Below are 14,873 nucleotides of genomic sequence, written 5' to 3' on the forward strand. Positions count from 1 at the left end.
TCACTACACCCCTCTTTTATCAAAAAAAAAAATCACCCTCAAAAGAAAAAAAAATATTATTGAAAATGTAATGTTTCTTCCACTGTGTATTGCTTGCTTCTGTTTAACATATAGGCTACCCACTCCATGCCTGTATCGTGAGGTTTAACTGTATATAAAGACTGCACATCTATTGTGACCAAAATATAATTTTCTTTAACCTCCACATTTTTTACTTTCTCCAAAAAAATCAAAAGAATCCTGTACAAAAGATAACATTCCTTTTACTATTTTAAACAATGCTGTATCTATAAACTTAGAGATAGCCTCCAATCTGAAGACTGCTCATTCTGATAAAACGAAGGGCCAGTATGTCACTAATCAGAAATAGTAGGGGATTTTTTCAAGTGTCCTGGCCATTTAGTTAATTTGAATACTACTTCAGGTCAGTTTCAGTTTTGTCCACTTGCTCTAGAAATGTTTGTTTGTATTGTATTAGAAACCATCTAAAACCTATATCATCATCTTAAGCTACCAGTGGATTTGTACCTACCTCCACTCTGATAAATCCCAAACCTGTCTTTGCTTGTAGGACAGGCACTGATAGTATTATGATTTGGCACAACGGAGTTGGTCTCAGGGTTTGTAAGTCAGTTTCATCATTTTATTTTTATTTACTTGTTTAGTTTTTGTTATGCTGTGCTGCATAGCACCAACTCATACTTATTGTAAAACAGAGATATGTGTCTGTAGCTGTTCAGCACATTCTTCTTTTGTTAGAAATGTAATAACATCAGCAGCTTTCACCAGCCTATCATGCAGTATGTAATTATTTAAACAATAAGCATACAATGCTTTGTGTTTTCAGAGATCTTAGAAATAACAGTGTTGGTACAAGGCAAATTTCATTTGCAGTGTTAATGTCTTATCTGACTTTTCATTTTTTATACTGCATGGACTAAAATGTTATATCTTTTAGAGACTGGCCATGGACCCTCGATGTAAAGGGATGCCACTTTCAAGTTTCTTACTGAAGCCTATGCAAAGAGTGACACGGTATCCCCTAATCATCAAAAATGTAAGTGTCAGATGTGAAAAGTATATATGTTATTTATTTTTTATTATTATTTGTGCTCTCTTGTTCATTCTTGATCATATTTTCACCCATCATGGTATAACTAGTAAATAAGACATTTCTTTGAAAGACTTTGCAATCGTTTTGTGCAATATCTTGTTGTCTTGAGATACCTTAGCTTGACAAGTTAGTAGAATCAGATAAAACATTAGATGATTTATTACTTTTAACCTTTTGGATGACCAAGTATATTTTTGATTCTAGAACGTAGGCTTTTCTTCACAAATTTACATCTTTTTTGTTGTTGTTCTAGTAGCAATATAGAGTTTTAGGTCAAATTATTGTAGTAATTCTTTGTTTTAGGTCAAATAATAATATGTTCTAAATTAACTTAACAATACCAGATAGCTAACACATGCGCGCACACACACACACACACACACACACACACACACACACACACACACACACACACACACACACACATGTTGCTAGAAAATGGGCAAGTGGCAAATTTTGAAATTGAAACAGGATAGAGGGCATACTAAAAGTATTTAAAATATCTTCTTGAAAGCAGAATTTTTTTGTTTGATTAATAAAAACTTTTCTAGATGAAATGGGCAAAATTAGAAAGACACAGAATTTGCAAAATGTCTAACACTACTGTCTTATTTTTTACTAGAATTGACCTGAGGTTGTATTAAGTCCGTGTTACTGGGCTATTGACCCGAAGGTCTTTATAAGCCGTGTGTACCCAATATAGTACTAGAGAAACCCAATATAAAGGATTGTGCTTAAACTCGAGATCTTAGTTAGCAATGACTGCCCATATCTAGGAGGGTCACAGGTGAAATCCCTGGCTGAAATTTACAGTTTCCCATTCAGTCATCACGGCCAGTCTCTTGAGGCAATGCCTTTGTAAGGAAGGCTTTCTACATCACACACCTCATTAACAAAGGCTTTGCCTCAAGAGCATAAGAGGTCATAACATCCCTGTACTCAACCCTCATCAGGCCAGTAATTTAGCACAATGCTCCCTTTTGTGTGTACCTTACTAGGCACCTGCAGCAACTTGAGAGACCTCAGAGATTTCTAACCAAGAAAATTCAGGGTCTCCAGCACGTCATACATTGACAGACTGAAGTCACTGTCGATGTGCTCAGTAGTGTATGACTACTTAGAGGAGACTTGTGCCTGGCCTGCAGAGCAATCTCGGATCTCAGATCCAAACCTAATGGAAATGCTGCACATCTGCAAGTCAAATGGAACAAGGGTCACCCAATCCAGGGACCTTAACATGGCCTGTGACATAAATAAGACCTGCTGGAGAGACAGATGTGTCTATCAGAGATTTCCACTTCTCTGGATTAGGCTACCAATTCACGTAAAAATAAAAAAGCCCCTCTATGACCCTGTTAATAGCCTGGATGGCAAACCATAAATTCCTACCGGGGATTTCACCTGTGACCCTCCTAGATATGGGCAGTCATTGCTAACTAAGATTTTGAGTTTAGGCAAGATTCTTTATATTGTCTTTCTCTAGTATTATATTGGGTACACACAGCTAGGCTTATAAAGACCTTCAGGTCAGTAGCCTAGTAACCACATATGAAAGTCCCTCTTTTGAGTTCATAAATCCAAGAAGAAACCTCCTAGAAAGAGTGTGCTATGTTCATCTTCTTAATCACAATATGTTGCTTTAGTTTTACTGTTGCACTGCAATGTGTTTGCTTATTTTTTATGTACATATGTGAATGTATGAAAGCGTGTGTGTGTGTGTGTGTGTGTGTGTGTGTGTGTGTGTGTGTGTGTGCATGCGTGCGTGCGTGTGTGTAGACACATACAAATGGAAAGAGAGAGTGTCATTTTATCCAATATGTAAGTGGATTTCCAGTATCATGCTTTTACTTTCATTTCATGAAACAGCTTTATCCTCTCTGAGCCTACATCTTCCTTGTAGTAACACTAGACAGACTGTTTTAATGTGAAGTAACATTGCAACTGATATATTTGTTTCTGTTCTTTTCTGGGATTTTGTAGAAGTATACTTTAGATAAGATGTCTTAAATTCAAGTCATGGTTTTCTTATAATTTTATTCAGAAGTTCATTTACTCATTATTTCATTGTTTAATAATCTGCCTAATTCAGTTCAAGTTTGAAGAAGAACCAGATCTTATTTTAGCCCTTGTTGACACAAGGCAGTAAAACTAATTTTGGACTTGATGCGAACCCATCTCAGGATGCAAATGCATGTACACCAACAGGCAATTTGGAGGCTCGCCAGTTCACCTATAGCACTTATTTGTGAAATAATTATGTTTCTTTTCTTTTCATTTAAATGTGTTTTTTTTATTATTGCTTTGTCAGTCAACCAGTAAGTCTTCCCCTAGCTGGACATGCCCCGTTTGTTGCCTTACCTGGAATTTAACCCAGGATCAAGGAAGGACTGTTCCGAGTGACCATCATTCAAGCAGCCAGGAAGGTGCCTTATGCCCTTGCCAGCATCCCGGTAGTGACACTATTTACAATGGTCTAACCATTTCCTTTGGGTGAGGGGTCGTGATCTGCATCGCCACAGTGTCCCATACTTTTCTCATGCAGTTGTACACTTCTGCACACTTGCATTGATGACTACCACCAGGTGATAACTTAGTGAGCCTAATGCCCACCTCCAGGCCAGTCATGTTCATTGCTGCTTTTTGTCTTCTAAAGGATTGTGTTAGTACATGGTCAGCTTTGTCAGGTACTTGAGCCACTGATTCAACTTGGATTGCTTCACGCCTTTATGCTTCCGGCGCTTGAATGTTTATTTTGTTACATGACTGCATTACTTTGGAAAAAAGTTATTAATTTCTTCATGCTGCTCTCAAATCTTTAAATTCTGACTTTGCAAAATTTGATTTTGATGTAGCATGCATTGAACTTGATAAAGATAGTTTTCAGTGCAAGCATGCATCTAATTATATCTGTAGAAAATGTTAGCATGATTACTTGATATCATGCTTTAAATCTCAGATATTTTTATTCTTAAAAAATGTCAGAAAGCTGTTTTGTGTTCAGATAAGTATGTATGTTTTATATGTATGTCAAAGTACTTTAAGTCATTAGTGGCACCATCCAAGACTTTGGTGACATTGCCTGTGAACTTTTTATTTTTACCTAGTTTTCCATTGGATGAGTTTAATTTATAATTCATTTTTAAGTTTGCAGTATTGATACACATTCATTGTATTGTTTGCTGTTGCAGTAGCACTAATTTATAGTGCATTCTGCTGCAGAAAGAAGTGATGTCTGAATCCAGAGCTTTCACTTTTCTACCTTCTGACTGGACTGATGCCCTACCACTTGGACAATCAGTATGTAAGTGCTATATGAGGGATGTCTGCGCTGTGCCATGTGTAGTTCGTTATTGCCAAATTAAGAGTGCAGGTTATTGCATGTTGTGCTAACATTCATTAGTCTGTCATTTCAGCCTGACCTCAAGAGTTTTCAAATAAGCACCCTTTTGGGGAAACTCTGTTATATTTTGATTAGGTAGCTGATCCCTGTAAGGAGTTCTATATTCAATGCTTATTGTGTTTGCAGAGTAAGCACATCTCTACCCTGACTCACTGTGCTTGTGTCACTCAGAAGCCCATTAAATAAGACTTTGTAATGCCATCAAACCAAAGAAGGCTGTGTACCCTGACCAAAGTTACCATGTTGGTGAACAAGCTTACTGCAGACACTTCACAAAAAAGGAGAGAGACTTGGCCCTTATTAGAAAGATATAGGAGAGGAGGGCAGTATCCATTTAGAAGTGGAATACCTCCACAGGATTAAGGCCTGGGTATGGTTAGGTGCTTTCACAACCACTAACCCTGATATCTGCAGAGTGGTCCAAGGTTTCTTGTGGCTGCCATGTGCTGGGATAATAGTGTGTCTTCCTTAACAGAAATCCTCCAGTCATCAGTTAGTCTGGATTTCTCCTCATAGGAAACTGGTTCTGACACATGTATCCTTATTTCCCAGGGTAAGGGAAGTATCATGTTGGTGTTGGTGCCTGAGGGCATCCCAGCTAATAAGACTGAGTGCATTCGCATCTGCTCATGTAGGGGGGACATTGCCGTGGCCATTCCCAAATCCATGCACAAGGCGGTGGCCATCTACCATCTTGTTGCAGTATGAACTGTATGAGCCATCCTTTTCTGCTTCTCAAACCATAATGAAGTTTGGTTAGGATTATGTACACTTTTTTAAGAACTTGTAGCCATCTTCAAAGGAACCTATTCCTATGAAAAGAAGGGAGACATCCCCCTTGTTGAATCAGATTCCTCCAACTCCAAGATGGATGAACTGGTCTGTGCTGACCAGATGTTCTCTCCTCCCAGTAATAAATCAGACATTGAGGACATCTTACCATCTACCACCCCTAGTAAAGGACTTCTCATTTGGAGGAACCCTCAACAGAATGAAGGATCATTTCACATGGGAGTCTAATGTGTTCCTGTATGTCCACAAGAGATGTGGGGACCTCCTGGACTTAACTGATTCAAAACTCTTAGCTGTACCTCCAGTGATAAAAACCTTGGTGGCTGCATTTAGTAGTTTGTTTTTGGAGCCAGACTCCTACCCTCCCCCCACACACACACACACACAGACACACACATACACACTCCCAAGAAATCAGACCATTTTACAGAGTTGTGGTCTCCTAAAAATAGCTTTTATGAAAATCCTATTGGTGATCCAGCCATGGTGCCCCTAGATGTCACCAAATGGTATATTGGAGCTCCAGCCAAGAACCCGCTTCCCACTGATGGAAAATAAGAGGCTGAGGAAATAGATAAAGCCATAAAAGAATCAGTCCTAGAATGATGCAACCTTTCCTCGCTGATAGCAAATATTCTATCAAATGTGACTATGATGCTCGTGACGTGTTCTGTAGGAAAGCAGCTTTGGGTTTATTGAGATGGAGGCTGCATAACTGGCAGGGGACTACCTCCCTATCAAAGCACATTAAAGTTCAACACCACTTAAGAAGTTGCTTTATGACACTCCTGTAGAACAAATGTTTAAAAAGCTGAGGAAGAAGGACAAGATTATGCAGCCAGTGAAACAGTTGTTTAGTTGCTATGCCCCTACTATAGTAGATCTCTTCAATAGTTAGTCCTTTCTCTTGAAGCAGAACAAAAGAAAATAGCAAAAGTGGAGGAGAGCCCACTTCAGGAAAAACATGGCAACAGAGCTTATCCATTTCCCACTTTCTAAAACCTCGCCTCAACCCCCCATTCTTTTAACCTAGCCCTTCCTCAAAAAAAAGTAAAAAACATCAACATCAGCCAAATATTGGAAATCTGGCTGAGTCTTTTTACAAAAGTGTGGGAAAATATTTGCACAAGACAACTGAATACTGAAAATCTTAGCCTAAGTGTACAGGCTTTCACTAAAAATTAAATAAAATTCTGAGAGATCCCTCCAGTTTCCAGAGAGCAAAGGGGACTTAATTCCACTGTTATCACAATGTCTCTTGTGGCAACAGGCAGTAGAAAGAATACCACAACTAGAGGAGGGCAAAGAGTTTTGTTAAAGAATATGTCTGGTTCCAAGAAAAAGGTGGCCATTGGAGACATGCCTTAGATATGTCAAAGCTAAAAAATTTCTTAAAGGTTCCCAAGTTCAGAATGTTAACTGCAAGCTCTCCTCCTTCCCCAGACCTTCTTGGTAACCTTGGATCAGAAGGATACAAACCTCCCCATACTCATAGCTGAAATGGGCAGGCAATACCTCAAGTTTGAAGCAAGGGGGAATACAAATTCCAATTCCCTTCTTTACCCAGTTACATGTTGTACCCATGGTATTTACAAAATACCTGATGTTCTTCGTGTTTCACTGTTGCAGTCATTACATTTAGGTTATCTGCCTGCAGGTAGCCCTCAGTCAGCCTAAATACCAGAGTCTTGGATTCCTGCATCGGATGCTGTCTCTTCTTCTATGATGTCAGGTCGTCAGGGGTATAAAACATGCAGCCGACGCCATTACATCAGTCTTTCTTACCGCGCTGTGCCCAAAGCAGAAGCAGTTCGTAAGTCCCGGTCGGCCGACTCCTGAAATTTTCATTTTCGAATTTCAGAACCAAAGTCTTCGAAAAAAACTAAGTACCCCGTTGGGGAACCTTTTTCTTACTCTTAACCAATGTCAGTAAAAGTTAACAATTGTCTTACATGTGGAAAGAAAATACCTCATAAAGATTTTCATTCATACTGCATTCCTTGCTTAGGCCCAGACCACGACGTCCCTCGCTGTCGGTTTTGTGCCTTACTCAACCCACGAACTATTCGTCGTCGGTCTATTTTCGCAGCAAATTATTTTGGTACTCGGTTTAACTATCCAGAAATGGCTTTGGTAACCCATCCCGACTACCAATATTCCGAAAAAACTTAAGATAAAGACAGAGACAGACCGCATAGGTCCGAAACTGCAGACGACTCTTCCATTAAGCTAGTCGCCAGTTCACCAGTACTCAGTGAGGTGCTTTCTCAGCCTTTGATACCCACTACTTCAGATTCGCAGGCCTCTACTGAGACCCATTCGGAGTCTGGTATGCCACGAGATGCTTCTTCAACTATGGAACCTGTAGATGTCTCTACCTTGAATGGGTCCGGAGCCGCTGTGCAAGCACCAGCTTCTGAGAGTGTATTCAGGCCTATAGACTTGCATTTCAAACTGACGCCATCTTCTTCATCAAGGCCTAAAACTCGACCCACACCTAGAAAACTAACATCCAAACTACATGGTCAGGCCCATATGCCTAAAAAACAAATGCTTAGAATGGCTAAGCTTCCCCCTCTAAGAGACTTGATTCTTCTGATCAGGATTCTGAAATTTCTGTTTCTTCTGATCACCAGGATTTGCCCTTATCTACCTATGAGAATTCTGATGCAGAGGATTCCATTCCCTCTGCTTCCCTTCCAGAAGATTTTTCTTTTGGTGAAACCGTGCACACTCTTAGGGATCATTTCTGCTGGGAAAGCCAGGATTACTGTGACTCCAAAAAGAGGCTTAGGGAATTCTTACTCCTCCCTCAACACAGGCCTTTAGCTATCCCTCCTGTTCTGTTGTAGATGATGCCATCTTGGAATATAGCCTGGCCCCAGACACTTTACCTCCAACACCCAGAAAACCTGACAGGTATTACAGAGTACCTTACTCTTACATGTTCCTCTTCAAGAATCCTACTGCGGATCCAGAGACCATTTCCCAAGGACCAAAAGGTATTAAGGCTACTGCTGCCAAAAACCCTACCCCCTCTGATAGAGATTCCAGGGCCTTGGACAGATGGGATAAGAAGGTATACACTTCTGTTACTTTGGCCATTAGGGCCTTGAATTGCCAGTTTCATATGTTAAAGTGTCATCAGCATATTATGTGACTACTTAAACAGAAAATTATGTTGATTCCTGACTGTGCTGAACATAAAGAATTACAGGATTTAATGCACTCTGCTGAACAAGTTAGTAAACATTCTTTGCAATGTGGTTTTGACTCTTTAGAAGCATCTTGCAAGGCTGCTGTCACTGAGTCTGTACTTAGAAGGCATGCTTGGCTTAAGGAGCAAAACTTGCCAGATCATGTTAAAGCTAAATTACTGGATGTTCCCTTAAACCAAGACCGCCTGTTTGGCAACAAAGTAGAAGTCGTCCTTAAAAAGATGGAGTAAAAAGCTAAATCTATGCAACTGTTAAAGATTTCTTGCAAGTACAGTCTCCCAGATTTAGTAGGCATTGGCCTTCTAAGAATTGGTCCTTTCCAGTCTCTTCCAGGCCTTCTCAGTCCAAACACAGGAACAGCAGCCCACATAGGCTACAGTCTCAGGCTACACACAGGCCTAAGCAGTGGGGGGCTTCCACTTTCAAAGCTAGAAGTAGTAAGACACTCCCTATGGAAAAATGTCACAATGACAACCTTAACCCTTCCAAGCCCTGCTCAACTGCCTGCTCCCTTAGGAGGAAAGCTCGCCCTGCATGCAAAAAACGGGGCACTCATTACCCAGGACAAATGGGTTTTAAATATAGTTTTCCAAGGATACAGATTCCACTTCTACACCTTACCAACCCCAAACGGTTGGCCAGACCTACCCCGAAATCAGTGGGCAGAGGCTCAACAGCAGGTTCTCTCTCTTCTAAGTATCAGGGCTTTTCAACCTGTCCCAGCAGAAGGTTTTCACTCAGGACTTTTCTTGGTACCCAGAAAAGACAGCTCCTGGCGTCCTATCCTGGACCTGTCTATTCCAAACACCTTTTTGGTAATCCCAAAATTCAAAATGCAAACACTTCAACAGCTGCTTCTTATAATAGGCAAAAATGCCTGGTAGGCAAACTTAGACTTAAAAGAAGCTTACCTGCACATTCCAGTAAGGGAAGCTTGCAGGAAATACCTACACTTCAGAGCAGGCTCCATGCACTATCAGTTCTCTGCACTTCCCTTTGGCTTATCTACTGTGCCCAGGGTATTCACAAAGTGTCTAGCTCCAGCCATTGCATTGTGCAGGCAGAGAAATATTCAGATATACCATACCTGGATGATTGTCTGATTCAGGCAGAAAACCAGGACATGCTATTAAAACATCTGGCATTTGTAAAGAAACTTCTAACTTTGCTGGGGTACGCCATAAATGAAAAGAAATCTAGTACCCTGCCAACAGATTGTATTCCGGGGATCAAGCTTGAACACAACTTCCCAGATGGCTTACCTCATGCCAGAGAAACAAGTTTGACAGCCTACTTCAAACTACTGGCCACAACGACCCAGCTGTTTGCAAGGAAAATCCTGCAAGCCCTGGGGTTCATGGCCTCTTGCATTCTACAAATTCCATACGCAAGACTGCATATGAGGAAACTTCAATGGTATCTAAAAAGCCTATGGTGTCAACATTCTCAGGACCTGGAATCAATGATTCTTATCATTCCTTGTATAAAGACAGAGTTCCTTTGGTGGGCAGAGGCCTGCCACCTCAACAAGGGGCTCCCTTTCAATCTACCCCCTGCCGCCCAAACCCTGACTACAGATGCATCAGACTATGCATGAGGGATGCACTTGGCAGGGCAGTGCATTCAGGGCAAATGGAACCAGAGTCAGATGCACCTGTATATCAACCAAAAAGAAATGTTAGCTGTACAGAATTCCATGACAGCCTTCAAGGACCACATCCTTCCAGGACAATTATTGGTAAAGACGGACACCACCACAATTATGTGATACATAAACAAGCAGGGGGGAACCCACTCGTACCCTCTCTGCAGACTAGCCATGGCTCTGTGGAGCACAGCCTTGAGCTACCAAGTGCACCTATAAGCTTAATTCCTGCCAGGCAAGCTAAATTCACTGGAAGACGACCTAAGCAGAAATCTCATGGACCCACACGAATGGAAACTGGAACCAAAGATATTTAACTTCTTGAGGAACAAATGGGGGACTCCAGAGATAGACCTGTTTGCCCCCCCCCCAGAACTACCAATTGGACAAATTCTGCACAAGGACTCCCCACAGTCAAGCTTGGAAAGTGGATGCCCTGTCCTTTATTTGGGAAAGCCTCTCAGTTTATGCCTTTCCCCCTCTGCCTCTCCTCTCGAAGATTCTGCTAAAGATCAAACAGGACAAACCAAGGACAATTCTTATTGCACCAGACTGGCCACACCAACACTGGTACCCCCTCTTGCACAGCATGATACTGCTGGATCCATGGCACCTACCTCAGACACCTTCCCTGCTGTCCCAGCAGGCAGGCCAGATTCTGCACCCTCAGCTTCAAACCCTGAACCTTGCAGCCTGGCTATTTCCTTGAGCTGTCCAATAGTATCCCTCAGTAAGCAGGTGCTAGAGGTCATTCTGGAAGCAAGGAGACCTAGTGCTAGTTGAAAAGTGGAAAAGATACTGTTCCTGGAGCCAGACCCAGGGTATGGGCACTACGGTGCCCAGTTTACCTCATATTCTTAAGTACTTAACAGAAATGCTCCACAAGGGCCTATCCTTTCAATCAATTACAATTCATTCCTCTGCAATTTCAGCACATTATAATACTGAACCTCCCCTCTTCTCTCACCCCCTATTAAAGCAATTCCTCAGAGGGGCTAAAAATTTAAGACCCCCCCAGGCGAGCCCCTACTCCAGCATGGGACCTTAACTTTATATTGGAAAAGCTCACTGTCCCTCCATTTGAACCGGCTGCAACTGCAGAGTTGAAATTCCTTTCTTGGAAAACAGCCTTCCTTCTAGCCATCACTTCAGCAAGAAGAGTGTCTGAATTACAGGCCCTCATGGCAGTGGAGCCGTTCATTATCTTCCACGCAGACAGGGTTTCCCTCAGGACCGATCCTTCCTTTATGCCCAAGGCTGTGTCTAGTGTGGCCCTAAATCAGTCCATTCATTTGCCTACCTTTTTCCCCAATCCACAAAACAAAGGAGAACAAATTTTGCACTCTTTGGACGTGCACAGACAACTTAGATTTTATTTGGACAGGACTAAGCCTCTCAGAAAGTCTGAACAGCTGCTAGTTGGCTTTGCCACAGGGGCAGAGGGGAAGGCCATTTCAAAGCAAACCATTTCTAAATGGATAGCCCATTGCATTCATTTCTGCTATAAGCACCATGGGAAACCTACCCCACAGAGGATAAGATCACATTCCACCAGGGCTGCATCTGCCTCTACAGCCTTTCTCAGAGGGGTCCCTACCAGGGACATACTAGAAGCTGCTACCTGGAGCTCTGTTCATACCTTCACCAAGCATTACCACATGCCTAGTTTTTCTAAATCCAGAGCTGGTTTTGCCACTGCAGTATTGCAGGGCTTAATAGCTGGTCCTAATGCTCTCTAACTTCCTCTTCCCTTCCTTAGCTTTGTGAGTCTACCCAAATGTAATGACTCCAACAGTTAAACACGAAGAATATAGTACAGTTGTGTACACTTACCATAAATGTAGATGTATTCACTGTTGCAGTCCTGGTTACCCTCCCTCCAGCCCCTGATTTCTCTTAGCTCTACCTTTCCTTCTTGTTTGGTGTATTTGAGCTTTCTGGTGCATTTGCTTTTTGTTGGAGGTGTAACATAACATATAATTGCTTCCCATTATGGGGGCACCTGACATCTGGGGCAAGAAAAACTGATGTAATGGCGTCGGCTCCATGTTTTATACCCCTGATGACCTCACGTCATGGAAGAAGAGACAGCATCCAACGCAGGAATCCAAGACTCTGGTATTCAGGCCGGCTGAGGGCTACCTGCAGGCAGATAACCCAAATGTAATGACTTTGACAGTGAATACACTCGAACATCTACATTTATGGTAAGCGTTACACAGCTGTACTTTTACAGTGATTGGCATTACCAAAGGGGTTCACATTTAAACATAACTAGGTAACTGCCTAAATATAGGCTGTAAGTCTGGAGAAAACTCAGAAAATGCTGCAGTTCACCCTTTCATGCTTTGAAACTCTGGAACTTTCTCTGAACCTTTTAAATCTCCAGCTATTCTGCAGGCAGCAAGCCTTGTTCATTGGAGCATAGCTAACACTGAGGGTCAGAAAACCTTTCTGCCCAAGGAAGATGCAACCTTTTTGAGCCAGTACTTCATCTACATTGCACAGCTTCCCCACATTACAGCAAATGTTTTTAAGAACAATGGGGTATGCAGACTCCTCCATCTTGATGCTACCCCAGGGCAATATAGACATAAGAAATGTCAGTTGTACTTAAGAAACAGATGGAATCAGCATGCATCGCTACTAGACTCCATTAACTTTTTTGCACCCTGTTTGACAAAAGAGGTCTCATGATGGACACAATAAGTTAACCTAAACCTGGAAGTTTTATTTCTGCTGGGACCAGGCACCCAGAAACTAACCACTGCTCACCAGACACAGCCTGAAGATGCTCACTTAGGGCATCTGAAGGCCCAGGGAACATGAGACGGGTTATGAAAGAAGATTTATTAGTGTGAAGGAAATGATAACAGTAATTCTAACTATCAAGACCCTGAAATGAGTTCAAAAATGTGTAAACGTCTTTCCATGTCACTGTTGTAGTATTTATAACCTTTGAGATCTCCTGCCAAGGATAACCCTATGTCTGTCCAGTATACCAAACATTTTAATTCTTTCAGCGTCATATGTCAGATGTATGTTACCTGCATCAGCATAGGACATAAAGGTGACATATGGATGCTCCAAACTCAGAACTTCTTTGCCAACAGTCCAAGCGCTATATAGTCAGGAAATGTTGCCATTATTTGCAGATAATATTATTTTATGCATGACAAAAACAGAAAGGGACATTACAACGTTGTGGAACATTTTAAGACAGTTTCATATCTTCTCAGGATACAAAATTAATAAAGCTAAAACAAAGGCAGTAGTGGCAAATTATGTACCCACACATGAATTGGTCCAACAATATCCATATTTATGGGTACATGATAAAATGAAGTATTTATGAGTCTGGATTAGAAATGGCTGTGTTGTGGCAGCTAGGGTTATGTGGGAAGAGACTAATCAGAAAATAATACAAAAATTGAGACACTGGAAGTTTTGTTACATGGATATGGATACTCAGATACATGAAATTAAAATGTTTTTAGTCCCTTTAGTCTTATACACAGGTCAGGCATATTTTTATCAACCAGAGGAGAAGCTGTGGATAGCAATTTTGTTGCACTTCCTATTTTGTTGTTTTGGTTTTTGGAGGAGGTTGCCGTTTCGTTTATCAATTTAAAAAAGAGTTGAAGGATTTTATCTGAGAAGGGAAGACAGCAAGGGTCAAGTGGGATAAGCTGATTCTTCCAATAGAACAAGATGGACTAGGATTACCCAATTTGAGGGGGTATTTTAGAACAACACAGTTAAGGCTCTTATGCATAGCACAAGCAGAAAATTATTATTCAAAATGGAAAGGAATTATGATGATACTGGGGGGGGGGGCTTAAGAAATAAGGAGACACTGGGATTTTGGATGCAGACTCTTAAGGAGAAAAACACAAATCATACAGAGTATTATATTCCTAAAATAGCAGGGAGTAATCTAAGAACTAAACCAGCACAAGAATGGAGAAAAGAGATTCTGCTGATAGAGATGACTGTGGTTAGGGAATACAGGTAATAGGCAAGAGGGAGCTGGAATTTATTGGAGAAAACTGGCAAAGGAACCAAGGCACTGGAAGCAAATAACTAGAGAGGGAAAGATGATGGAATGCGAAGACGCCAAGAATTTATTTGGACTGCAAGTTAGAGATCGCCTTCCCTATCAGGGATTGATATCAGAGTATATGCAAAGAGAAAGGCATAGGGAGTCATAAATGAAAGACCAGCACTGGTAGAATTTTTAATAGAATCTAGAACAGACACTGCCATTAAAAAAGGAATAATTAGTAGAGCATATAAAATATTGCATGATAATTATAAGAATCAATCAGAGGAGCTTAAAAAGGATTGGGAAGACAGATTGGATAAGCAATTCACAAAGAGACAATGGGAGATATATGTATATCTCCCAAATATGCAACAAAGTTTTGAAGATTTAGGATCTTTGCCTAGAAGTGTTTACATAGGCATTTTTATACCTCAAGTAGACTCCAAAGAATTTTTCCTCACGTGAATAGCAAATGTTGAAGGTGCGACGGGCAAGAAAGAGATGGCTGGGAACATATTTTTTGGGAGTGTAATGAGCTGGCCGACTTTAGGGGTTACGTGCGAACTGCTCTGTCGGAGATGCTGGGTGAAAGGATTGGATGGACTGGAGAGATGATTTTTTGAGCTAAGATACAGAATTGGAATTGCCTAGACATAGTA

General features: G+C 41.2%; 1 protein-coding gene across 1 annotated transcript in view; it reads left to right on the forward strand.

Moving 5' to 3' along the window:
• Positions 1 to 14,873, forward strand: part of ITSN1 (intersectin 1) — a 2,682,533-nt gene that overhangs the window by 2,469,657 nt on the left and 198,003 nt on the right. Inside the window, exon 29 of the mRNA XM_044072770.1 lies at positions 959 to 1,057. Within this exon, the coding sequence (XP_043928705.1) occupies positions 959 to 1,057 (99 nt within the window). The remainder of the gene's footprint in view (positions 1 to 958; positions 1,058 to 14,873) is intronic.

This window comes from Protopterus annectens, chromosome 5.part1 (genome assembly GCF_019279795.1).
Source record: "Protopterus annectens isolate FY-2018-M chromosome 5.part1, PAN1.0, whole genome shotgun sequence".
Classification (NCBI taxonomy): domain Eukaryota; kingdom Metazoa; phylum Chordata; order Ceratodontiformes; family Protopteridae; genus Protopterus; species Protopterus annectens.